Source organism: Suillus subalutaceus, assembly GCF_016647625.1.
Source record: "Suillus subalutaceus strain FC151 chromosome Unknown DFJ58scaffold_119, whole genome shotgun sequence".
Taxonomy (NCBI): Eukaryota; Fungi; Basidiomycota; class Agaricomycetes; order Boletales; family Suillaceae; genus Suillus; species Suillus subalutaceus.
The window spans coordinates 16,366-40,959 of NW_024540368.1; the positions used below are offsets into that span (position 1 = coordinate 16,366).

The window sequence follows — 24,594 nt, forward strand, 5'->3', positions numbered from 1 at the left end:
ACAGCGTGTTCCGATAGAGAAAAACCTTGTCGTGGGAAGGTTTCGAGCTTGCGCAAGGCCAACACAAACATATTTCGATTCTGTTGTAGTAACCACTTTGGCCAGGCGAAGCTGAAATGAACCTCCAAGGAAATGTCCATCAGTGAATTTCAAGGTGTGTTCTGAGAGAAAAAAAACCTCGTCAGGTTTTGAACCTGCACTGGTACAATCCAGGAGACAGATTTCGATTCTATGATAGAACCACTTTGGCCAAGGCAAAGTTGATATGAACCTTCAAGGAACTGTCCATCAGTGAATCTTCAAGGCGTGTTCGGATGGAAAAAAAAATCATTGGCAGGTTTTGAACCTACACTGGTACAGTCCAAGAGACGGATTTTGATTGTGTTGCAGTAACCACTTCAATCAGGGTGAAGTTGCTCCGAGGAATTTATCCGGTGTTCAGTTGTGCACAAGTGTATGGTCTGAGATGCCACATGGATTTCCAACGTCCGGTGTTTGGTTTCAGTCTTATCGTTTCTTCAAATTTATTTAATGTATACCTAGTTAAATTCTACTACTAATAGAGTGACTTTGGGATAGGTTGAGGTCACGTGATCATGTTCTTCACTGTCCTCAGTGTCCAGTCCTGGATCATTTCCTCTTTCTCTTGATCCAGTTTAATCCCTTCCAGAGGCTGATGGCCCCGAACTCCGGTTGGACATTAAACTTCTTATTTCTTTGATTTCTGACTGCTCCACCGGATATGAAGGTGTTTCCTTTCGGTGAGTGTCCTTTTTGGTTTGCTCAAACTCCCCTCCCTATGAAGTCCGGTATGGCCCGTCCTTGCCCTGAGACTGAGTAGTGGAGCACCACTTCCCCTTCCACCACCCACCACCTCCACCTACCCCAACCATTTTTTTTTGCTCATTTCTATCTAGATTATTGTACCTCCTTGGCCAATCCTTGCACCTCGCGGTTCAACTCTCCTCTCGCTTTCGCCACCGAGGCAATGACGAAGGCTTGGATCTGGCCTTCGCACTTCACAGGGAAGCGCTGGCTTTGCGCCCAGTCGGTCACACAGATCAGTCGTCCTCATTAAATAACCTTGCGAATCAACTCTCCACTCGCTTTGACCGTTGAGGCAGCAACGAAGACTTGGATCGGAGCATCGCACTTTTCAGGGAAGCGCTGGCTTTATGTCCGGTCGGTCACGTAGATCGGTCGTCGTCATTAAATGACCTTGCAATTCGACTCTCCATCAGCTTTGACCATCGAGGCAATAGAGAAGACCTCGACGAGTCACGAGAGAACTTACGCTGTGCATTGACTCTGTTGACGCAACATGATCCTCATCAATTAGTAGTCCATAACTTGCTAGCTAAGGTCTATCTATCATTCCATCATTCAGGGCTTGATGGCACCGGAGCGGGCGAAGATACTGACAGTGTGGATTCTGCAATGCATCATCTCAAGGCAACAGCAAATGTTGTCTCCGGAGGCTCGCTATCTTGCCTGTGAGCAAGTTTATGCTGGGTTCGCCATGCTAGCCAACATTCACATGCCACTGAGCTGGAGGCTCATGCGACTTCCATGCACCTTCTGGACGCTTACATGTCCATGACAGCTCCAGTATCGTCTCGTCACAATATCATGAAGGACTTTCCAAGAACCCTTGCCGTGGATGCTGACGTGTGTCGCGCTGCATCGGAGCAGCAGACTTCCTGAACTGGGCTTTAGTCATGCTGCAATCAGACGAGGCTAGGGTAGTAGGATTACATTTTCAGTACGAGATCCTTCCTCACCTCATTAATAGATTTGAGCTGCTTAGTGTTCGCTTTGTGCTGACTGCACTGTGACCTCTCTCAGTCAACTTCATTGTTACGAGGACGCTTGGTCCGAGCTCAAGGACAGCTCTACCAGCACACCTATCTGTTTTATCGACTGACAAGTACCACTCCCAGCCCTACCTCGAAACGCAGACCAAGTCCATCGATTACGCAATCCAAAGTGTCCTTTCCAGCGTCCGCAGCCCTGTGCCGCCGCCGACACTAAATGAAAACCTAACTCAGATCATTACAATCGTCTCGAGTATCATTGCTGTTAGGATCTGGTTCGTAATGAGATTACATATACATGACACTAATCACTATCCGATGTATCTGAACCGACTCCAATCTCTTCGTTGCCACCAGGTCCTAATCACCGGTCAATGATAAAGGTTTTGCCTCGTGTCTGTACCTGGCCAACAACCGCCTTGATGTTTCACACATCTGTAACTACTGGTGCGACAAACTCTTTGTATCCAACTAGAGATATTGATGCATCTGTTCCGTGACAGAAGGCACTCGCAGAGTGTTTACAATGGGAAAGTGAATTGTTGGCGAGCTTGCTCAAATTTCGAGTAGGCATTGTGGAGAAGACGCTAGACGATGCAGACATAGGCTCGGGGTGCATGAGACTCGCCTTCAAAAAGCATAGCTGGACTCGTTGTCCTCCTTTATCTCCAAAACAACGTGAAGGTGATCATCAACGCGCCGGTAAGTTCACGATCGGTGAGAGAAAACAATTGTCCTCATCAAGTGCAGGAAATGTATCATCTGCTACAATAGACCCAGATGGCCGCATTCTCACTATCCAGCTCGATTGATCTATTTGTCGTGGTGAAGAGTCGTTTCAAGTTCAAGTTCAAGTTTATGTTATTATGATATTCGTCTCGTGTACTACTAGTATTAGTACTATGTTGTCCTTTCCGGTTCATACAATGTCTCATGCTTATGTTGTTTTAATTAAATTTTGCGTTGTCCGAAGTCAGTCCGAAATAAAATATCGAGTTCAAGTTTCAATGGTAGTATTGTTATATATACTTGAAGTAGTATAGCACTACTACGGGCTAACTACGGGCTAGCTACTCGCCGGACTAGGTCGACTTTCAAATGCAAGTCCTGTGAGCCGTGTAGAACTGTGAGTAACTGTAGTAAATGTATACCTTGCGGCACTATGTGCTGACTATTGGCGGAACTGTGAAATCTGTGGCTGACTGTCGTGGGAACGCAAATCCTGTGCTTTCTGTGAGGAAAGTTGTAGTTTGCTGATGCTGGCAGAGATGGTAGTATCAATTCTCAATTCTATACAGTATGGAAGTGATCCAATACTACACGCAACGAAGACACTGTGTCACACTGCACAGAATATGCCGACAGGACAAGCTGAAGCCAGGGGCAATATCTCCTGCAACACTTTATAGAATCTGGAGGCCTGGCTAAGCACAAATGTGCTGCCACACTGGCTTTCTCCGTCTCTAACGAGATGGGTAGTCAAGACAAACTAAACAAGTTGAAGATTTTCGGTCAACACTGACTGACGCCTGACAACACTATATACAAATAGAAATACATAGCCTCAAGCTAGCTAGCCAGAATTTTCAATAACTTTACGGCCCCATGCAGCGACGAAAGGTATTTGCAACTTTAAAGTTGGATCTTCAATTTCTGCTATGACGCGCGCCCGAAGAGAGGAAAACTCATCATGAGTGAGCAACTGGAGCTTGATGAACATCGGACGGAATGCGTCAATCAGGCCCATCTGCACTTCTGCCATCATCAACCCTACTGATTTCAGTTTTTCCTCTACAACCACGCAGGTTAAGCAAGCACAAATAACGTTATATCTACTCACCATCAGGCCAGCCGCCTATGGGAACGAGAAATTCTGAAGACGACACATCATAGAATAGTGCATTTCCCCGACCGCCTACAGCCTCTCGAAGCATAGATGCTATATTTGGAGCGAGGGACCAAATCCTGTCATTGTCCCCAGTGCCCGGAGATGGCGTATGAGGAGATCGTATGATGAAATGGTCCACTTGTATTAACGCGGCAGTGCGAGTGCCTTTGGTCCCCGAGAAAGAGGGCCCTGGTTCGAGGAACGTTACATATCCTCCTGGAATGAAGTAAGTATCTTAATGAATATGTGTATAAGGTAGATATTACCCGGCCGCAGTACTCGACCGATCTCCTTGAGAAGGTCGATTCTGTTCGGGATCTGCGATGCGTCGGCAACAATCATCAATCTCAGTGTTTGAGAACATACACTTGGTACGATGCGCATTTGAACGATGTCGAAATAACGATCGGCAAATGGGAGAGGTTGATCTGTCAGATACCATTTCCAAAACCAGACGCAAAAAGCTTCCTTTGGCACGTACTAAGTAAATCGACTCTGTGAAACTGTGCGTTCGATGGAATTTCCGAGTTCCCGAATCTAAAGCCCCATAAGCATAGCTAAAGTACTGATCGGTGGCTAAAACATACATTTGTGGCAAAGCCAAATCGACACCATGCACCTCAGCATTAGGAAGTGATTCTGCGACCTGGGATACAACATTCAGCATTTTTGTGAGAGCGCAGAAGGCTTACATCTATGACCCACTGGCCACTGCCAGAACACAAGTCCAGGACGTGCTGGAAATTACCTATGAAATTCCTGTGAGATTGGGAGCTACCTCATTGAAGCATAGAAAGGTATACCTTCATCTTCGGTAGGTATAACATAATTCTTCCCATCTAGAGTGCATGATACATAAGGAAAAAGAAATGATGGAAGACGCCGCTGTTTTCGTCTCACCCATAAAAATCTTCAAGGCGTTATGTTGTAGTCGAAGCCTTTCATGTTCGTCTGCATCCGTTCTGAAAGCAATCAGATAAGGAGGGTGTTATGGAGAATCAATTCCTACGGTAGACTATAATTTGTATTTTCTTGAAAGACTCGCTGAGTTTTTGGAGCAGGTAGATTGTTGTTGGCGTTCATTCTTGCGAAAAACTTGGTGGTAGTAAAGGTTTACGATAGTATGAAACCCGATCACAACTAAGTATATGCAGCAGCCTGAGAAAGATCATTTATTAGTGCACAACGTCGCGCTGTGTCCCCGGCGTGCAAGATATATACCGTACATTTCATATCGATATACCATGATCGATCTATCACCGGACCTCGCGCATCATGATCGATTGATTGATCTGATCGGGAAAACAACTTTGCTGTGTAACGAACAATTGAATCACCCATTTTGGGCGAACATTCTCAATTGGGAATCGGCGCAACCTGCCAACTTACAGTGAAGTCTAAACTTAGTACCCCAGAATGGCAAGCTGAATCCGCTCGTTTCAAATCAGAAAATCCTCTTATCCAAGTCACAGGTGGCGCCGCTATCTGTTAACATCCGCTGAATCTTTACTAGGTCACTGCCTACGCAAACCACTCCAGGGACTGAAAACTCCCGTGCGCGATGGCTGGAAACCTCCAACTCTTTGTCGTGTCCATCCTTACTGCATTATTTGCGGCCTACAACCTATATCGCCGTAATCAAATATTTGTCCGGTTCCCTCCTGGCCCGCGTCGACTTCCATTGTTTGGAAACCTCACAGATCTCCCTACGAGCCAGCAATGGGTAACTTATGCGAAGTGGAGAGGTCAATATGGTGAGCTTCTTGTATACAACTCCTAGCTCCTCCTCAACAAGACATCCGTTTAGGTGACCTCATTGGCCTTGTCGTGCTAGGGCAGCCCATCGTTGTCATCAACTCCATTCGGACTGCATTCGATCTCCTCAATAAGCGAGGATCTATATACCTTGACCGCCCCGGATTCTCGTTGATACAAGAATGGTATCCTTGATCTATTTTTCAGGAATTATACACTTACATACTGCAGGGGTGGATGGAATTGGATGCTCACAACGATGCAATATGGCGAGGAATGGAAATTGCAGCGCAAGATGTTCGCGCAGCAACTGAACCCGAAGTGCATTCAAGAATTCCATCATGTCATCTATGTGCAAGCAGCGAAGCTGGCTTCAAGGCTATTATGTTCGCCAGAAAAATTTCAGGACCACACAAGACTGTGATTTTATCGATGCGCCAAGTATAAATGCAAACTGACGATATGCTCGCAGGTTTGCTGGTGCAAATATCCTAATGATCACTTATGGTCACGAAGGTATCTACGCAGCGCAGCTCTTCGTTTTTACTAGTCTCATGACGTCAAGCAGTTGTAGACAATGATGACGAATGGGTCAAGTTGGCGCGAGACGCTAACGCATCTCTAGAAGTTTTAACGAACGTTGGGGCGCATCCTGTTGATATATTTCCATGGTGTAGGATCTTCATACTTGCACAAATATTGTGGTCGAATAATGCCAATTTTCAGTGCGGCATTTTCCGATGAACATTTTCGGAGGCAAATTTGCGCGACAAATGCGGCATATGCGAAACTTGGCGGAGCAATTAGTTGAACGACCATACACTGCTGTGAAAGACGAAGTTGTATGTTTCGAGTTTCTCCGCCTTTCGTAAGCCCGTGATATGTATTTTGCAGCTTTGTGGCAGAGGCCTACATTCATCGATGGCGCATCGTCTCATTGACTCATACACCTCTGCGGGCATCACGGCGCATGAGGAAACCATTCGAGGTGCATTAGCAGGTGTTTACGTTGGTAAGCCAATCATTCAGGCATTGCCAGATACTCTGACTTACCCGTTAAAACAGCGGGGGCTGATACGGCAAGTGTTTTGACACAAAAGTATAGATTGACATCCCAATGTTTTGCTTGTAGATCATCAGCACTATCGATACTGCAATCCTTGCTCTCATGCTAAACCCCGATATTCAGAAGGAAGCACAACATGTTCTCGATGCCGTCCTTTGTGGTCAGCGGCTACCAAGTCTGGAAGATCGACCTAAATTTCCATACGTCGATGCTATTTTGCGAGAGACACTAAGGTAAATGCAATCATGTCCCTATTCGCACTCGCTGTAATCAAAGTCTGGCAGGTGGAATCCAGTTGCACCGCTGGGTAAGCAGTGATTTGTTTCTCGCTTGGTCGTCTTCCCGCTTATCATCCTGCAGCTGCTCCCCACCGCCTGATTCAAGAAGACATATATGAAAATATGGTGTTCCCTGCTGGAACTACATTTATCGCAAATAGTTGGTGAGTGTCAGATACCGTGTCATGTATTTGTGTCTCATCCTCAGTAGGCAGATGTTACACGATGAGGCAACATACCCTAATCACACTGAGTTCTCTCCAAAGCGGTTCTTGCGCGATGATGAGACGTTGTGTGATGATATCCTTGATCCACGTGAAATTGCCTTCGGGTTTGGTCGTAGGTCAGCCCTGTGTTTCTGGGAGCAATGTTGTTTATGAAACTGAATCCATTGCAATTCTGCCGCCAGAATTTGTCCAGGAAGGCATTTGGCAGAGTCGTCGCTCTGGATAATGATTGCAATGATCCTGTACCTCTTTGACCTCACCATCCCACTGGATGAGAGGGGTGAACCGATCCGCCCGGACTTGACATACATATCAGCGCTCATTAGGTATGTGAATTCCTTACGCGAGAGGGAGTCATCCGATGACATTCTTTCATAACATATCAGCCACCCAACCCCCTTTCAATGTATTTTCACACCCCGTTCCCATACTGCAAGGTTGCTGTTAGATCCGAAAAAATGAATTTACGTGCCTGGATACCTGGCTGCGCACATAGAAGTGGACGTACTGTACGATTACAACCTTAGGTTCGTGCCAACTCCCGCTACGGGTTTCGTTGTGTGATATAAGAAAGGAACACATCCCGGCACAGTACAAATAAGGTAATTCATACCACAACATCTCCGAGCCTCTCTAGTTAACAATAATAAAAAATAAAAAATAAAACAACAGTATTACATGTTGTACCATAATTAATATTGCTAGGTCTCTTCGCAGAAGACCACTACAGTACTACCACGCCAATACACGAAATCGTGCATTAGCTGGCAAGAGATGAGCACCCAAGAGCCACATCTACAGGGAATGAAAAACCTTTAGTTCATAGACAAGAAACATTACTCGAGAATACGAACATTATACAGCAGGTACGTTGACTGGTCACGAATTTCGTCGCGGAAAAGAAAGCACCGAAGTCCAACCCCAAAGCCTATAGACACAAACAAAACGCTGCATAGAGGTCCCAGACTCCAAATGGAGGCGAGACCAAGAGAAAGCAGCGGGAGCACGCAGAGCACATATATACGGGATCCTTCGGGCGCCACAATCGGCAGAGTTCGTCGTCCTGACATGCGGTCACCATTTGCGTCTGCGAAATCCTGCACATGAATTGTCATGAATATGACAAGCGCGCTACAAGTAAGTGCTGTTATGCTCGTTCCGTCAAGGTAGGATTCCCCCGCTAAATTATCGATCTGGTTAGCTTAGTATGATCCTCAGGGAGAGCTTCCTACATAGGACCAACGTAGCACCGATCTCAAAAGTCGCGTAGCCCCCTACATTGCACAAATTCTTAAAAACAGGATGGTGACTGAGACCAAAATCGTCATGCACGATCTCGACCACAGTTAACAACGCACTAGATATCAGCACGTTGACGCTGGAAAGAGATGAAAGACCCAAGCAGAATACCATCAGTCGCCAGCGCAATGCACGACAACCCCTGACGCTAATGCGCCCAGACGGCACAGGACGCCATGGTTTATTCACCACATCTTCATGCGCGGAGTACGTTTGGTTAGAGACGTTGGCTTGTAGGAGATGGAACCAGACCCAGCACAGAGCACGAGATAGGGCTAGCGGGTTACGACGAGGAGATAAAACAAGTGCGAATATGGTCTACAACGGGGAATTCAGCGTCACGGACTAATAGTTATTTCTGGAATGAATACCACCGGGAAGAGTATTGTCTTGTAGTCGGATCTGGTGAAAAGCCAAACAGTCTTGAGGTGGCGTAGCGTAATGCGCAATGTAGTAGTCGCTGCGAAGGACATGCTTTTCCTACATATTTTCTCGCCGCTCAGCATTATAAAAGCGAGACAGAAACCTTTCCATCAGGTAACGGTCATTGTTAGGTGATCAAGTTAGTGCCTCAACTTCCGCGGGGTGGTATCTAGTTGCAAGATCTGAACAGCAGGGAATGATGAGATCGTTCTCTCCGGTACTAGTAATTTGATTCAGATGGACATTGGCCCCGACGTGGCGCCCATGGTTCGCTAATATGAACCATTGAGCTTTGCCTCATTGAGTCTATCTCGATTTTGAGTCGAACGATCCATGAGTTATCGGTTTGCAGAGCTTTGCGCATCAATTAGGTACTAGGGATAGGCTCAATTCTTGTCGTTTGGTTTGCAAGTCGTAAGGCAGCCAAACTCACGCTAAGCGTCGCTAAACCTGTAAACCTTACGGCGCGTAGCGCCAACCTCGTCTTTCCTGGCCCTCAGCAGGCCGCCTAACCCTTAACTAAACCTTGTTGTGTAGGTGTTTTAAGACTGCAAGTGTTGGCACTGCGTGCCGTAAGGTTTAGGTACAAGTCCCGTTTAGGACAGGTTTAGCGACGCTTACTAACTTAGCGTCACGGAGTTTGGCTGCCTTACGACTTGCAAACGACAATTAATGACAATTTAGAAATTGAACATTACGGATCAGCTGCAGGTGATACTATATCTTTCTCAAAATTCTCTCAGTTCACTGATGCTCATGATCGGACTATCATCTGACTCGGAAGCTCTTTATCAGAATCCCGAGCACAGCGGCAGGGGGCCAGAGAGGACCAAGGCTTAATGAGGTTCACAGCTGCAGCGCTGCGGCTTGACGAACTGATGGACCAAGTAGTACCAACCAAGTAAGGACAGAGCAAAATAACAACATGTTTGATGAGAGCAGTTTGAACGGTAACCTTACGGCCTTAACTTGACCGGTCGACCAGTCGACCGCCAGCGCTTATCATGCATCATGCACATGCATCATGGTCGAGCTGTGTCCACAGCAATGTGATATAGCAACGTCACCGCGAGCACCGAAATGTACAGGAATTCTCTCAGTGCCGTAAAAAATACGTGATGGCAAGTTGATCCCGGCGCTGCTGATCTTTCGCCTTCTCAGGCCGTTGCCAACTTAGCTGAGTACTGAGCCTGTTTTATTCGATATTAAACCACAGATGCTTTTAGATAAAATACCTAGGCATCATGTATGATGGATTACATAGAAGAGAAAATGTCTTCATCACTGACTCTACCAAGCTGGACCCCTGAGCAAGCAACAACTCTTCACGGTCTTCGCACCGCACTGAGTGCCTTCGAGCTCACATTCGGACAGGCCCAATCTCTCTCCGAACGTGCACGAGTACCGAGTGAAGGAATACCTGAAGGAGTTCACATTTCTTGTCAATTAGCTCTACCTTCCTCTCAAACTCCTGTATCCATTCACTCGAACTTAATCCAACTGGGCGAGGTTCCCGTCTTCTTTTATTCCAAATCATTCACGCCTCTTGAATCCTTTGGCGATGCGAAAAACAATCTCAAAGTCATATTTCATGTACATGGAGGTGCCAACGTCGCCGGACACCCAACAGAACAACGGTATATGAAATTCTTTTCTCGCATGCTCCACGTGCTGGCGGAGAAATGCGACCCACAAGGATTCAGTACATCCATCATCGCAGCACCTTCCTACAGGCTCGCAACTGTCTCCGAGAACCTCTTTCCAGCGGCGTTGCAAGATCTGTTCTCCGCATACCATCACCTGATCTCGCGCGGCTTTGGCGCCGAGAATATCACCATAGCAGGTGATAGTTCGGGTGGGAACTTAGGTGGGTCATTACTGAACGAGTTCTTGTATTTGTATCTTACCAGATAGTCTCATTCAGCTCTTGTCCTTACTTACATCATCTCCCAGTCTACTCTTCCGATGCCGGGGCATGTCGTAGTCTTCTCCCCGGATGCAGACCTCACTTACACATCCTCCACCTCCGTACCCCACGACATCTTTCCTCTATCAATCTACGAAGCTTGTGCTTCCCAATACCTTGGTGGTTTCTCCCCAACAAACCCTCTAGCATCAGGGGCCCTCATCCCATTCATTGAAAGCTGGCCAAAGACGTTGGTGATGACCGGCACGGCTGATAATGTTGCTGACAGCTCGCGGAGAATCGTGAGTGGTATCAAGCGGGCAGGCGGGATAGCTGAACTTGTCGAGTACGCTGAGTTGACGCATGGTTAGTGGATGCTTTCTATTTTCACGCAGTCGCGCGATGGCTTGGAGAGGCTTGGAGATTTTGTACACAGTTAAATTGATCGTACTAGAAGAATCGGAACTCTGTGCACCACTTGTGACTCCCACGTAATCCCAGTAATTAGAAGTGATAATAGATCTTAGTGTTCTCACTTGTAAAGCGATGCAAATACAGCAGTTGCAAGCCTCCTTCAATATCTCCTCGACAGAGTAACCTACTTATAATAATCAGTCGGTACCAAGTCTTCGCTGCAAATAATCAGCGCATGAATACGATAACCAAACGAGTAAGCCACGCTCTATGGGCCAGCGGGCCGTTGTATCACTGAACATGCAGATATCTTCCGCTGGCATGACCAGCGGGGAACACATGAACGAAGTGCTGCGGTAGATTTATTGGCGATAAACCCTCTGACAATTCGTCATTGATGTCGGAGTAGCACGAACATAGTCAGGGCGATATACAAGATAAATATCAAACTAGTTCACAAAGCCGTCACAGTGATCGGAAGGTATGGGCCCAGCTCCTCTTGCCCTTGCACAGTCGGTTGCATACTAGACGCAATCTTATCAACAATAATGGCCCCACTGTCCTGGAATTCGAAATGCCGTACAAGAGTCATCAGTAACACCTTTATCTGGAAGAGAGCTAGGTCGCAGTCTGTTAGAGATCAGTTGCAATCGCAAAAACCGAAGTACATACCAAGTCGGAATCCCACACAATTTCGTGGTCCGTCGCCAAATGACATCACGTTAGACCAGCCTGAGGACAGGATATCGCGCGGAGGCATCTCCTCCAACCAGCGTTCTGGTCTAAATGCTGAACCATCTCCCCATACCGAGTCCATACGGTTTATCGTATGTATTGGAATGACAACAATCTTCCGAACGGTCACAAGGTTACTTATCCATATATGCCAATGATCAAGACATCATACCTGACCAGCCGATATTTTGATGCTCCGCAGCTGTTTGCCATCAGGTGTTACAAGGGGATGGCGGAGTGGTAAGATATCTTCTTTGACAGAAACCCGCTCCATGTATGCTAGAGCAGGGTGCAATCGCAGGCTGCGTGGTGGCGCTGAATATGCAATATATAGGAAAGCTTGGTCAACTCACATTTCACGAACCACCGCATCCAGATAGGGTAGCTTAGTCTGACTATCATCGTACGAAATGTGAGGCTCTGCGTATGACAGGCACTCATCTCGTAGTCTGAATTGCCTCTCCGGGTCCTTCGCCAACTCCCAAAGCGCATAACCTAATGTCTGAGAGCTAGTCTCCGAGCCAGCGAAGCTGCACAGATTGATGAGAATACAGAGAGAACATGCAAATATTACATACATGTACGTCGTTATCTGGTTTAGCCATACCTGTCAGATAAAGCGACAGATAAGAACGCTTGACTTACGTGATCCATGAGTTCGTCCATAGTGATCAATCGAGCCTCATGTGCAGATGCTACCAGGTCTCAGCTACAAAAGAAAGATGGAGTGGCATTGATCTTTCACATACCAAGCCTAGATAGCAAATTGTTACTATCTGTGTCGTCTACTGCGAGATTTTGACTCCTCCGAATGAGTTCTTTCGCGATCCCCTCTCGAATTGTGTGGCGCACATTGCCTTGAGCCAGGAGCGCTTCCAAGGGCAGGTGATTGAGGAATGGAAATCGGCGTAGGATCATTAAAACCTTTGAATTATCAGGAGCAACCCGGAACGCAGGGAAAAGGCTCTCAACAAATAGTCCCTTGCGTGAGATGGCAGCTTTAGCCATGTTCCTCCAAACACTAAGAATTTTTCTTGCGTCCTGATCTATTCCGCCGCCAAAGTCATGTGCGAAAGCGAAACGCCCAATCACATCCAATCTTAATTAACAAAGAAACACTAAGTTATGCTTGCATGCAGGAGAAGCTCTTACGTTGCTTGATTCGTCCAGTCAATAACGTTGATAGTCATTGATCCACTTTTGTTGGCGAGATGGGATTGCAGACGCTCTTGCAGCTTAGGAGGGTGACGTCACAATTTATCAGAAGTAACATGCATATTGCAGCTCACTGTATCAGCTGCAGCGTGCACGTTGTATGCTCCTCTCCGTATCGCTTCAGGTGCAAGAGATGTAGCGACAAGCTGTCGCATTCGCTTGTGTTCTTGTTCGCCCTCTACCCAGGCAAGGGACTTTCCAAGTAGTCGAGCGATGCGTGGCCGTACAACATTGCTGTGCGCTGTTGTGACAGGTCAACGTCGTTCGACATGAATTAGGTGTGAAGTAACACATACGATAATCATAGATTCTCCGTTGCATGATATGCGTCACTGCAAAGGGGTCCGCGAGAACAAGCTGGGCTGATGACTCGATTCCATTTGATCAATAAATGCTTGTGTAGACTCACGAGGTCTCGGTTACCAAGCGCCCCTCGAATCTTAAGAACATTCGTATTCAGGTCCTTCAGCCACTGAGCGTACGCCATCCCTGCTGACATGCTGAATACTGTCTTCTCGTGACCCCATAGCACAGACGCGTTATGCTGTCTTAGACTGAGACTCATGACATGATAGCCTTAGGAGAAGCGCGTACCGGCATAGGCAACCAAGTCAGCCCTTCGCGTTTCAAGAGTGTTCGCAGTATCAGGAAAGCCGTGCATGCGAAGCAAGTAAGGGTGACCAGTGTGCACGACCACTCCTTCCCTAAATCCATGGCCTGGCAGAAAGAAAAAGTTTGTCCTTCTTACTGGTCCAGAGCGTATCTCGCCTGATGACGTTGCCACTGAATTTGCAGCTCTCGAAGAGTTGAAAAGGACTGAAGAAGTTCAGAGGATTAACAAAGTTGAAGTGCTCGAGGGAAATGCTTTTGATTTTGACGAGTTGTATGAGGTCAAACGAGGAATAATACCAGACTGTTCTAGATGAGGTTGAGGTGGTTAATTACAATGACGAGGGTGACAGCTGGGACAACATCTATAAATCTATAAATCTATAAAGTAATGGAGAAGGGCGTGGGAGGGTGCGGCGTGCTCGCGTGAAAGCCACGTTTTGCCACATGGGATCCTTTTGTCGGAAATTTCTGAATTTCATTTTAATGCGTTGTAATGCATTCTAATGCCGCAATGACAACACATCCGTGGCAATGGGAATGCAATGTAAGCCCCGTTTTGAAATGCCGACAGGTGCCGGTGGCAATGTGGCGCCTATGAGGGACCGTATTGGACAAAATAAAATCAAAACGATAACTTAGGTCCTGTTTGGACAGGCGAAATACAAAATTCAGAATTCGATATTCATATCATGTGACTCACCCGTGAGAGTTGCCAGCTCATCCGGGAAGCGCCGGGTCAAAGCAGACATAGAGGTAACTCTGATAAGTGATGAGTCGTACTACAAGACATTGTCTTAGATCTATCCATAACTTTATACCTACCATGTCTGATTCGTCGAGTGTGGGCTCTGTTCGTTCACTTCGTTCCTGTGGATCGACCATGGTGGATGAACTGATGGGCTCGCAAGACAACACTGCATCTCGCAAGCTCGCCACACATTGGGAGCTGGACGAAGAAAGTGAACTCATCGCCTTTCTTGCGACTCGCAGGGGCTGAGGCTGGGGATAACACAACTTTCAAAAACTCAGTATACTCTGATGCTTCCAAGCACCTCAACATGTTATATCCCACCTACAGGGGCGCTGCCAAATCCCAGTCATCTTGCAAAACCAAGTGGAACAACGTGAGTTTTATCATTATCTATCTATCTACTACAGTGCCTCATATTATTACAGCTAAAGAAGAGTTACAATGTCGTCAAGGACATCAAGTCGCTCTCCGGTTTCACATGGAGTGATGAGCATGGAGCTGGAAGAATGAATGAGAGCATTGAAAATGCAAGTTCCAATGCTAGCTTGAATGACACCGGCAGCTCTGCAGGCATATTTGTGTCTGATGGAACTGGAGATGTTTGTGGGGCGCCTTCGGCATCCATGTCCATTCGTTTCTCTTCACCGTCTTCGTTGTGAAATGCAGGCATAGCTTGATACTTCTTGGCAACTTTTACAGCTGGACCGCCTGCGCCAATGTCACGAGCACCTATGCCACCAACCTTACGCAACACACCGCTTGGACAACCATATTCAAACATGGCACCAATATTCACGACAGCCATCATGATCCACTTGTGTTCCTCAGCTCCCTTGATTTCGATGCATTCAAGGAAGCGAGCGAGGGTTGGTGAGAAGTCGTCAAGTTGGATGTTAGTGAACAGCATTCCATGTAAAAGAACGAAGAGTTCAGGTGTGCAGGCATCAGCTTGCAATCGCTGTGATTGCGCAGTTGATGACCAGATGGGAAGAATGGACTCCCGAGAGCTTGAGAACGTGTGGAGGGTGGTCATACTATGGAGAACAACTGATCAGGAAAGACAGAGAAAATTGACGGGAAAACAAACCTCTTCACAAAATGATACATGGCGCGTAGTTCCTCATTGTCAACCTCACGACTTAACAAACCGAGATGATGGTGCAACTTGCCTGCACCAGGGGTATCCGCAAGGCCTTGAGCATACCATTCTTTTGCGATACTTCACCAGCGCTCCTTCTCTGGCTCGATATCCATAGATGTTTCGGCAGAAGTATCTGCCTCATGAGATGAGGATGAGGAGTGGATAAGGATTGAGAGTTGAGCGAGCAAAGGTGAGGCCTTCCACGCCAGATTGCGAAGAACAAATGAGAGATAAGGATTGAGAGTTGAGTGAGCAAAAGGTGAGGCCTTCTGCACCTGATTGCGAAGAACAAATGAGAGATAAGGATTGAGGGTCGAACGAGCAAAAGGTGAGATGCTGGTTCTTTGCGCCAGGCACCAGGAGGGAGACAAGACAAGGCTAGTTCTTCATTCTAGATGACTGGCAGACTTGTGCATCAATTTCATGTGCAAGAACATGTCAGTATCAATTGTGTTGATAACCAGATAATCACCCTGAACGCTATGATCTTCTGCTAGTGCTGCACCACGGATGATCGAGTGAACTGAAAAAATTTGGATGAGATCCTTGGTCTTTTGTGAACACGCCAGAACTGAAAGTGTTTATCTTTGAGAGAGCATTGTCCAACTGGAGCATCAGTATGGGTGAACGAGAGCAACTGGATGAGTTTGACAATCCACGACACAGGTGAAAAGCATCAGTAAACGCCCAAATATTACTCCAGCTTGAGTTTGAAGGATGACGCAGTCATATCGAGGGAAGTTGTGAAATAAAGGATTGCATCGAAGATAGTCTACAGTGGTTCGCCAGTCCACGATGGACTCATAGTTGACCTTTATGAAGCGATGCTCGATCACCTGCATTCTATAGTTTAGATGTGAATTGGAAGATAACAGAATAACATACAGTTTCATCAGGCATGAACTTGATTCATTTTCCACCAGGTAACGGTATTCTGTGAGCAAGGAGGGAATCACTCAGAAAGTTTGCAAGCTTGATGTGAAACCGATTGAATGCATTGTCATTTGCATGCAGTTGCTCTAAGGTCGCAAATGTCTGCTCTTTTTGCGCAGCACCCAACTTAATATGCAATGTGGCGTCAGAATCATTGTTGGGGCATTCGTCGTCCTTGCTGTCCAAGTGCAAAGGGTCATTTTGAGATGTAATGAGGTCATCATAGTCCTCGATGTCCAAATGAATCGAATGTGCAATGAGGAAGCGATGGTCAAGGCGAAGTACCTGTGTAAGATCGATGAAATATTGTCCAGTTTCATGAACAAATGAGAGTACACACTTGTTCAGCAATGTTTTTGAAGTTCGTCCGCCGAAGGAAAATCCATCGGATTGGGCCATGGCACTTCTCATTTGGTTTGGTGTTGGTGTTACGTGTAGCACCCTTCGCTTCGATATCGTCAAACAGGTGGGCATGTGCGTGCCGTTTTGGGTACGCCCAATTCTTTCCTGAGTCATCCTTTGCGCTATATTGCTATATAGTTTAGATAATGTCAGTAAAACTTTAATGCACAACTTGAACAAGAAACTTACATCCAATACTTGTGTCATATCCCGTATTCCGGACCTACGTCCGATGATGTTCCCACACCTTCCGGATGCACATCCGGACCTCCATACCCTTATCCATGACTCCATACCCTTATCCATGCCTTCAGTCCTCCAGTCCACTATCGGTTTGGATCCGTACACCTTCGCACATCCATATGTCCATACCTTTGGACCTCCACAGCTAAGCCTGCTTCATCCACCCTTAGTCCTATCGGATCCGAGCTCATTCCATCTCGGACTCTACCTTCCCTAGACTACTGGTCTATATCCACGATCCATATCCTAGTCTTGTCTTCACCTAGATCTCCGGATCCGCTCATCCGATATCCAGACGCTTCATCCGATATCTCTAGACCTCCGGATCCGACCTATACTCATATCCGAGGCCCAAACCTTAAATCAGCGTCTATCTCCTTATGGTAATCCCCTTGACTCCGGACTTCGGTTATCTGTGTTTCCGTCTTGCTTATTGATCCTTGTACTCTGTTCATCTCCAAGTTCATTTACTTATGTTCCGTTCATACTTACTAATATGTTTCCACATGCTCGTACATAGCATTTGTATTCAGCTTACCGATCCTCTCGGATCCCTTCCAGTATATAAACCTCTGTACAACTCCTGTAAAGTTTCCTTAGTTCGAATATCGCCTTAGACTTTGCTCTGTCTCAACATAGACTTGCTCCCTCGCTTCTTAGACTTCACTCATTCTTGTCTTGGACTTTGGTCCATCTGAGTTCTGCCTTTCCATCAAGGCCTAGGGATGGATTCCCTAGGCCGGAAATCCAGACCTTCGGATTTGTCCCCTATGTCTCTGTTCTGAAGTCTAGGGATTGATTCCCTAGACCAAAGTTTTGCCTTTCCGGCACTTCCTGTCTTTCCGAGACTTCTGTCTAAACCCCGTCTATCCAACTCTACCATAGTGTAGTCTACCTCTGTTTGTTTCTACTCTGGACCTTGTCCATAGTAGCCTTTCCCCTCCTGTCCTAATCCTGTCCACTCCTCCGGTCCTCGTAAACCTTCGGACCTTCGGACGTCGTAACCTTCGGACGTCGTAACCTTCAGACGATGCAACCTTCGGACGACGCAACCTTTGGACATCTTAACCTTCAGACCTCCGGATGTCCTGTCCTTCGGACCACTCCTCCTATCCTATCCTGCTTTGGACTCTGTCCCTTGCAGCCTATCCTCTATGTGTTTCTATCTAGGGAACTTACCTTGGGAAGTCTTACCTTCGGATCTGATACAGCGGATGAAACTCCTCCGGAAGTTTCTCACACTCATCCAGAAGTCCTCTAGCACTCTACTAGAGTAGCCAGCCTCCGGAAGTCCTTCGGACTTCATCGGATTCCATCTGGACTTTATTCTGAAATTAAGGGCACGTACTCGGGTAAGGGGCACAGCGCACAAGCTGAGGCCAAGCCCTTCGGATCCGTCTACCCTTGAGCTACGGTCTTAACAACTTGTGTGAACTCCTTTATGGCCTGACGGCCTGCAGCAATAGTTTCCGATGTGTGCACTTCAAGAGCGGCATACATGTCGATGTTGACGTATTCACAGATCCATTGAAGGAGCAGATAAGGGAGCGCGTGAGTGGCTCGGTCAATGACGTCATGTGCAGCAAGTACGATAAGCTACAGAATCATCAGAATCAGTAGTACATGTTAGAGTTGATCAAATGCCTTATTTTAGAAATATCTTTGTACTTCGAGCCATCAGAAAATGATATGTCCATGACATGATTAAAATGATTGATGTTGCGCCAATGGGGCATTGAGTCAAAGCTGTTAAGTCAATATTTAATACTATACCCAAAGTTGAAAACATACTGTACATCGATTTGAGACTGTGTCTGCCGACCGATTGACTTAACACGTTCCTGAAACTGAGTCCAAAGATGGTCAGAAAAATTACCTTCGTTATTTACATGTAAGCGGTCAAATGAGACTGCGAAATGGACATCCGTGTGAGCAACATTCGAAAATGTGTTCTAAAATGAATAAATTAGAGTAGGGAATGAAGATACAGCAATAAGGAACTTACATCTACGTCTTGGAGGCCTCGAGACATCAATACCTTCTCTTTGTCTTCTTGTCGAACGAAATTTCGAGCCTCTCTGAGTGTAGCTTGCGTAGATGCGCTCATTCACAATGGATATGATGTAAGCACGTTCCCAAGTTCCTCTCTAGGAATGAGACAGACTGGGACAAGGGAATTTGCACTTTGTTCCATGTATCAATGACATGACACATCTGTAGAATAGCCATTAGAAAGCTATAATGATAAAGGCAATACACATACTGTTCCTCATAGTCAGCTGATAAAATGAGAATAAGCAGATAAAAAAGACGCTCGATACCATCCCAACACTTGACCCAAAAACCTGTTTTCGATAGCGGTGCGAGGGATTTGAGAAGGCACTTAAACGATTTGTGCCACACGACATTCTTGAAATTGACGAACGACTGAGTTCCAGAATACTGTCTATCTTCTTCGACCTGCAAGAGTAATCCATAAACATAGAAGCTGATGATAAATTGAATAGATTCTCATACGATTGGAAGCCAGCCTACAAGGCGACCACCACCTGAAACCTTCACCATTGCATATTCCAACAGGCAAATTTGCACATCGCACAATGACGGGATAGGCCTTTTGACGACCAAACGAGGACAGTTTTGCCTTGTCAGCGTATATAATAAAAGCGAAGGGTTTTCCTTCATCCTTTGGTAAGGATGACTACAAAACATGCATTTACATTGTTAGAACATTCAAATTTAGTAGCACATACATACTTGACTATTCCAGAAGGCATCAGCTGTCCATGGCTCATCAAAGAAACGTACAAAGTCTCGTCCATCAAATTTGTACAACCATTGAGCATCAAACACGAAGTGTGGACCAAGGCGAGGGTCTTTCAACAAGTCACAGGCCCAATCCCAGAGCGGCCTATACCAAACATCAAAATCATGCTCCTGATCCCTATGAGGGACCGAAATCACTTCCTTTTTGAACTGTGCTTGAAATTTGATTGTCAATGAGGTATAACAAGTCAGTACTCAGCAAAGACTCACTTTTGCGTGGCGAGAAGATGCTGTGTCCCACAGCTTACAGATGCCGTCATAATCAGTGACTGAGAATCTTTTGAGAGCACTGCGACGGATGAGACTGATGAGTTCATTTGTCTGCAGTTTTGTGGGGTTGGCTTTCAGAACTAATTCAGTGAAGTCGAAGTCGATACGAGAGGTAAACGGTTCCCAGGGAGTAGTATTTTCGCGTACGAGCGAGGGAGCAGCAGTGTGGCAGCAAAAATCGGCAAAGTGATCAGTTTTCATAGGGATTCCACTACGTGGATGATATTCCGTCTTGATATTGTCCTGCTGGAGTGCAGGAGGAAGATTGTATGATAAACCTACATAATAATATGATGACTGACTGATTTATTAACAATAAAAATAGGAACATACCTTCAAGTTCATCAGGATGTACATACTCCGTGTTGTCAAAAGTAGGTTTGCAAGCAGCAGGACCTGCACGAGAGCCTAGAAATTGTTAAATAAAACACGAATCCATTAAATAATGAATCAAACCTTGTGACGTGCCTGGCTGTTGTGAAACTTGTGATTGATCCAGGACTGGACAGCATTGAGGGTTCAGCAGCTCGAGGTGGGCTCGAGCAGCTGTCAAGAGGAGTTATACTCGATGTGAACAAATTATATAAGACTCACCTGTTCGAGCATTCTGTCTCTCGTGATCTTCCTGCATCCATATAGTGTCCCTCCTGCAGGCTTTTTGATGAGCTGCAAGTCCATGACTCTTGAATTTCTGGCCGCATGTATTGCAAACCGAGGTCCATTCAGGGTGGCATGAAAGTGTACAGGACTCAAAAGTAAGTGTAGATACAAGAATATGATAGCAATATGGACAGCAACAGACAGCAACGTTATCGATGAGATCGATGAGATATCGGCGCATTCCAATGCATTCAAATGGCACACGCAATCGTGGGAATGATATGTCAATATCAACAAAGATATTATAATGATTATTGATTATTCTAATGGATTGGAACACCACGTGATATCGTGGGACCGACATCTCAATGACAATTGCAATGTCACATCATTGCAATGCTTCTAGGAAATTTCCGACATTGTTTGGAAGTCTCGTGTGGTTTTTTCAAGCACCAACGTCCTCCGCTCCAACTCCAAGCATGCGCTGTTCGACGTCCCAATTTGATTTGACTGCATGCATGTCTTCCATTGGCCAGAATTTCGTATTGTGGGACTGCACGTGAGTTCCCATGGCTAAGCTGACTTGAATGTGTTGACAGCCACCTCTCTGCAGCTCTCAACAGGCTCCAGGCTGCCCACCACTGCCTGCACAGTCTGTGGTGCAGTTTTCTGCTTCATCAGACAATGGGTGAGTCATGATGTCATGTACTAATGAGACAAATATTTAAAAAAATCCTTCTGTAGTTCCCCTTGCACCCAGGCCCTGTTTCCTCCCCTTCAGCATGGCTATGCTGCCCTGCCACCTTCCTTGCCTTCTTACTCTGTTGACTGGGAGGCCTGAATGCACCACAACTACCACAACCAGTTTCATGCTTGGCTCAAGTGTTGCAAGCTCAATGATCCTTATAGTAAGACAGCCTGTCGAGAGTGCACTCATGCACATGAGCAGAGGATGCATGATCTCTCCAAGGACACTGCAAGGATCAAAAAAGAAATGGAGAGGAGCAAAGAGGAGCATGAGCACTGGATGAGTAAGGAGGAGAAGAAGTTGCAGAAGACGGCTGATAGGGCAAAACAAAAGCAACTCATCAGGGACTGGAAGGAGTGGTGGCGCAATAAAAAGGCATGGTCAAGTTGTCAGGCCCAGGTTGATGCCTATGACAAGCTACTCCATCAGGCACCAACACCAGGTTGGAAGTTGCCAGCAGGCTGGAAGCGTCCTCCCCCACCCTCAGGAAAACTCTTTGATAGGTTTATCTTAGATTGATATTTGGACTATCAAAGAATCTGAATTTTGTCATTTTAAAAATCATGTTATTTGTTTCAAAAATCTGCTATGATCATTAGGATGCAGAGATGGGGGGACAGAAGAGTATGGGCAGGAGACGGGAGACGGGAGACGGGAGACGGGAGACGGGAGACGGGAGACGGGAGACGGGAGACGGGAGACGGGAGACGGGAGACGGGGGTCAGGGAAAATAGTTAAATAGTAAAATTCATAAATTCATTTATATCATATTGTCTACTTTAATGTGGTCTATGAATATTAGGATGCAGCCAGGAAGCCTTAGGAATGGAGTTGATGAAGCTCACCAATTCCCTGTTCAGCTTGCAGTGGACTCAAACATGACCAATGTAGTGTATAAACTGTTCAGAGGCCTCAAATCCTATTGATGATTGTTTTACTATATAGCATGTAATTTTAGTTTTGTCAATTGAATACTGCTCAAAATTGTAATTCTTTTCAAAATCCACTATAATTATTAGTAAGTCAAGGTGCCACAGGCACCTCCCAAAGGAGTGCTTCACACTCCTTTGCCTTCCTGTGCCGAAGGCACAGTGAGTATTAGGATGAAGCCAAGGCCAGGAAGCTAAAAAGGAGCGCGAAGCGCTCCTTTTGCTTCCTGTGCCGAAGGCACAACGGGTGTTGGACTAGTAGTCTACATAACCTAGCTGGTCGCGGTAGTTGCCGCAGCGGTCGGCAGCATTGTCATGATGCGCGTGCCAATAAGTATTTGGAACGGAAATAAATTCTCGGTCTGTTATTCGACATATAGGTGCGGCGGCCTCGATACTTCGTAATAGAATCGGGGATAATATGAGTCTCAGAAAGAGGTATGTATATATTTTCTTGCTTGGAATCCCTGGTTGATTTTCCCCAGCAAGCTCGACTTACTCGTTCGTGTCCGTTATTCGAATCCACTCCCCGCGCCTCCATGTCCTCCAAAACTACTCGACATCCCCACGAATCCGTTACGCTATGCCCAACCAGCGTTCATCAATGCAATCACAAACGACACACCTCTTCCGATGATTATTGACGCCGAATGTGGCATGCCTCTCGATCTTGGACGCTGGGAGTGTCTATGGGAGGAGGATGGCGATGACACTAGTACGCGGTGCTCCCATAAAGGTCGTTCTTAGTAGCTAATGCCCTACAGCGTTAAATCCTGACCCGGACAACTTGCCTTCCCTCGACCCAAAGGATCGCTTCCTTCTTAGCGACCCTTCAGCGTCTGCCGCACCCTACACCAACGGTCCAACAACATCAGGGACGGTTACACCTGTCCCTGCCCACGTTCCGTGGCTCCGAAAGACGGAATATCTCAGCCGCGAAGGTGTACAACGCACTTCAACACACGAATCGTGCGTCGCCCCTTTTACTATATACTATCTAATTCATTATCTACAGGAAACAAGTTCTCCAACCTATCGATGTCTCGCATGAGGCGCAACTTCATACCATCGAAGCCGGCTTCGCCGCTTGTACATCCCTCGACCTGACCACACTCTCTCATCCCAACAAGACCGGTGTTACCGCTGTCGAGTCCTACGATGTGCTCCCAGATGCAGACATCTGGGCCAATGCATACGACTTATTCCGCTTCAGTGAGCGTCCCGGTGAACGACCCGGAGACACGGAAGACCCACGGCTTGATTGCGCGATCCTTCGCCCGATGGAGAGCGACGGGGATCATTTCCTCGCATATTTCTTGACAAAGGAGGACGCCGACGCCCTGGAATTCAAAGAGGAACGATTAGCACCTAGAGGGGGCGAGGAGAACAAGTCAACGGCATTCCACTTCATACGCGACTACGAGACCGTCAAGATCGAGCAGGAAGTACCCAACGAGTTTTTACTCGTCCTTGACAACGGAGACACGGGCGAGCGCGGGCCAGGCGCATACTACAAAAACATCGAGCGCAAGATGACACTCAAGAAGAAGCGAATGAATGTATGTATCCCTCGAAACTCTACGCACCCTTGCGTCCGCGCCCCATAACTAATAATTGTGCGGCAGCAAAGCGATACTTATGCAGACAAGTGGCAAGTCGTGCACATTTCGCACGTGCCCATGAGCAGGCGAGGAAATCGACGAGCGCAATGAAGCGCTCTCGGAGGTCGTAGATCCACTGTACCTCTTTTCGCGCGACGCTGAGGGTGAGGTAGATGCAGATGGCGAAGTTGATGTTGGGGGGATAGAGATGGGTGCGGAAGGTGGTGATGGAGGGATTATGGCTGAAATATTTTGATTTATGTGCTATATAACCTGTTCTACACTCCATCGCTTTCGCGGGGGCAGATTCAGTGCGCTGTAGGTACATGTTTTAATAGTTGTATGTTCGTCTCGTTACTGTGAACGATGGATGTGGGCGCAGTCCTTCGAAGTCTTTCGAAGCGAACGAGTAGTAGTTGAGTTATGGCGAGAATGAGAACAGGGCCGGATGAAATGGTGCAGAACAGAATAGATTGTGGTTTAAGAACAGTTCGAACTCAAGGAACTTGAGTCGAAAA

The 24,594-nt window shown here is 46.6% G+C and overlaps 8 protein-coding genes across 8 annotated transcripts; 3 read left to right on the top strand and 5 right to left on the bottom strand.

Annotated features, from left to right (window-relative positions):
- Positions 1-3,327: 3,327 nt before the first annotated feature.
- On the bottom strand, positions 3,328-4,840 carry DFJ58DRAFT_748230 (S-adenosyl-L-methionine-dependent methyltransferase). The gene is made up of 10 exons (XM_041387577.1): positions 4,712-4,840; positions 4,603-4,664; positions 4,506-4,541; positions 4,395-4,450; positions 4,290-4,348; positions 4,184-4,239; positions 4,069-4,130; positions 3,969-4,020; positions 3,655-3,918; positions 3,328-3,605 (listed from the first exon to the last, which is right to left on the bottom strand). The coding sequence occupies exons 1-10, from the start codon at positions 4,783-4,785 to the stop codon at positions 3,388-3,390; spliced, it is 939 nt and encodes a 312-aa protein (XP_041239761.1). The 5' UTR covers positions 4,786-4,840; the 3' UTR covers positions 3,328-3,387.
- Positions 4,841-5,178: 338 nt separating this feature from the next.
- On the top strand, positions 5,179-7,566 carry DFJ58DRAFT_806871 (cytochrome P450). Its single transcript, XM_041391203.1, has 11 exons — positions 5,179-5,456; positions 5,510-5,642; positions 5,689-5,877; positions 5,930-5,973; positions 6,026-6,130; positions 6,184-6,299; positions 6,352-6,465; positions 6,590-6,756; positions 7,013-7,144; positions 7,211-7,354; positions 7,415-7,566. The coding sequence occupies exons 1-11, from the start codon at positions 5,264-5,266 to the stop codon at positions 7,488-7,490; spliced, it is 1,413 nt and encodes a 470-aa protein (XP_041239762.1). The 5' UTR covers positions 5,179-5,263; the 3' UTR covers positions 7,491-7,566.
- A 194-nt stretch (positions 7,567-7,760) lies between these two features.
- Positions 7,761-8,956, bottom strand: DFJ58DRAFT_688294 (UbiA prenyltransferase family; the record flags this gene model as incomplete). Its single annotated transcript, XM_041383344.1, has 4 exons — positions 8,699-8,956; positions 8,261-8,645; positions 7,883-8,208; positions 7,761-7,823 (listed from the first exon to the last, which is right to left on the bottom strand). The coding sequence occupies exons 1-4, from the start codon at positions 8,831-8,833 to the stop codon at positions 7,761-7,763; spliced, it is 909 nt and encodes a 302-aa protein (XP_041239763.1). The 5' UTR covers positions 8,834-8,956.
- A 1,066-nt stretch (positions 8,957-10,022) lies between these two features.
- DFJ58DRAFT_707510 (Alpha/Beta hydrolase protein) lies at positions 10,023-11,224 on the top strand (the record flags this gene model as incomplete). The annotated part of the gene is made up of 2 exons (XM_041383759.1): positions 10,023-10,617; positions 10,675-11,224. 2 exons carry the CDS (start codon positions 10,023-10,025, stop codon positions 11,025-11,027), a joined length of 948 nt encoding a protein of 315 aa, XP_041239764.1. The 3' UTR covers positions 11,028-11,224.
- A 186-nt stretch (positions 11,225-11,410) lies between these two features.
- On the bottom strand, positions 11,411-13,992 carry DFJ58DRAFT_806889 (cytochrome P450). The gene is made up of 13 exons (XM_041391204.1): positions 13,615-13,992; positions 13,430-13,564; positions 13,317-13,377; positions 13,095-13,261; positions 12,958-13,040; positions 12,778-12,904; positions 12,555-12,729; positions 12,451-12,500; positions 12,384-12,397; positions 12,159-12,335; positions 11,978-12,107; positions 11,743-11,920; positions 11,411-11,688 (listed from the first exon to the last, which is right to left on the bottom strand). Exons 1-13 carry the CDS (start codon positions 13,732-13,734, stop codon positions 11,525-11,527), a joined length of 1,581 nt encoding a protein of 526 aa, XP_041239765.1. The 5' UTR covers positions 13,735-13,992; the 3' UTR covers positions 11,411-11,524.
- Positions 13,993-14,819: 827 nt separating this feature from the next.
- DFJ58DRAFT_666167 (uncharacterized protein) lies at positions 14,820-15,601 on the bottom strand (the record flags this gene model as incomplete). Its single annotated transcript, XM_041382547.1, has 2 exons — positions 14,820-15,417; positions 15,471-15,601. Coding segments are annotated over 2 exons (729 nt in total), but the record flags the coding sequence as incomplete, so codon positions are not given.
- An 832-nt stretch (positions 15,602-16,433) lies between these two features.
- DFJ58DRAFT_844771 (uncharacterized protein) lies at positions 16,434-20,829 on the bottom strand (the record flags this gene model as incomplete). Its single annotated transcript, XM_041393103.1, has 15 exons — positions 16,434-16,742; positions 16,798-16,981; positions 18,601-18,698; positions 18,803-18,848; positions 18,894-18,949; positions 18,992-19,054; positions 19,108-19,180; positions 19,366-19,562; positions 19,702-19,803; positions 19,856-19,882; positions 19,911-20,078; positions 20,139-20,476; positions 20,532-20,606; positions 20,655-20,744; positions 20,793-20,829. 15 exons carry the CDS (start codon positions 20,827-20,829, stop codon positions 16,434-16,436), a joined length of 1,863 nt encoding a protein of 620 aa, XP_041239767.1.
- Positions 20,830-22,826: 1,997 nt separating this feature from the next.
- Positions 22,827-24,539, top strand: DFJ58DRAFT_806891 (RNA polymerase II-associated). The gene is given in 6 exon segments (XM_041391205.1): positions 22,827-22,913; positions 22,961-23,190; positions 23,240-23,444; positions 23,491-24,034; positions 24,101-24,148; positions 24,168-24,539. 6 exon segments carry the CDS (start codon positions 22,897-22,899, stop codon positions 24,330-24,332), a joined length of 1,209 nt encoding a protein of 402 aa, XP_041239768.1. The 5' UTR covers positions 22,827-22,896; the 3' UTR covers positions 24,333-24,539.
- The last annotated feature ends 55 nt before the right edge of the window (positions 24,540-24,594 follow it).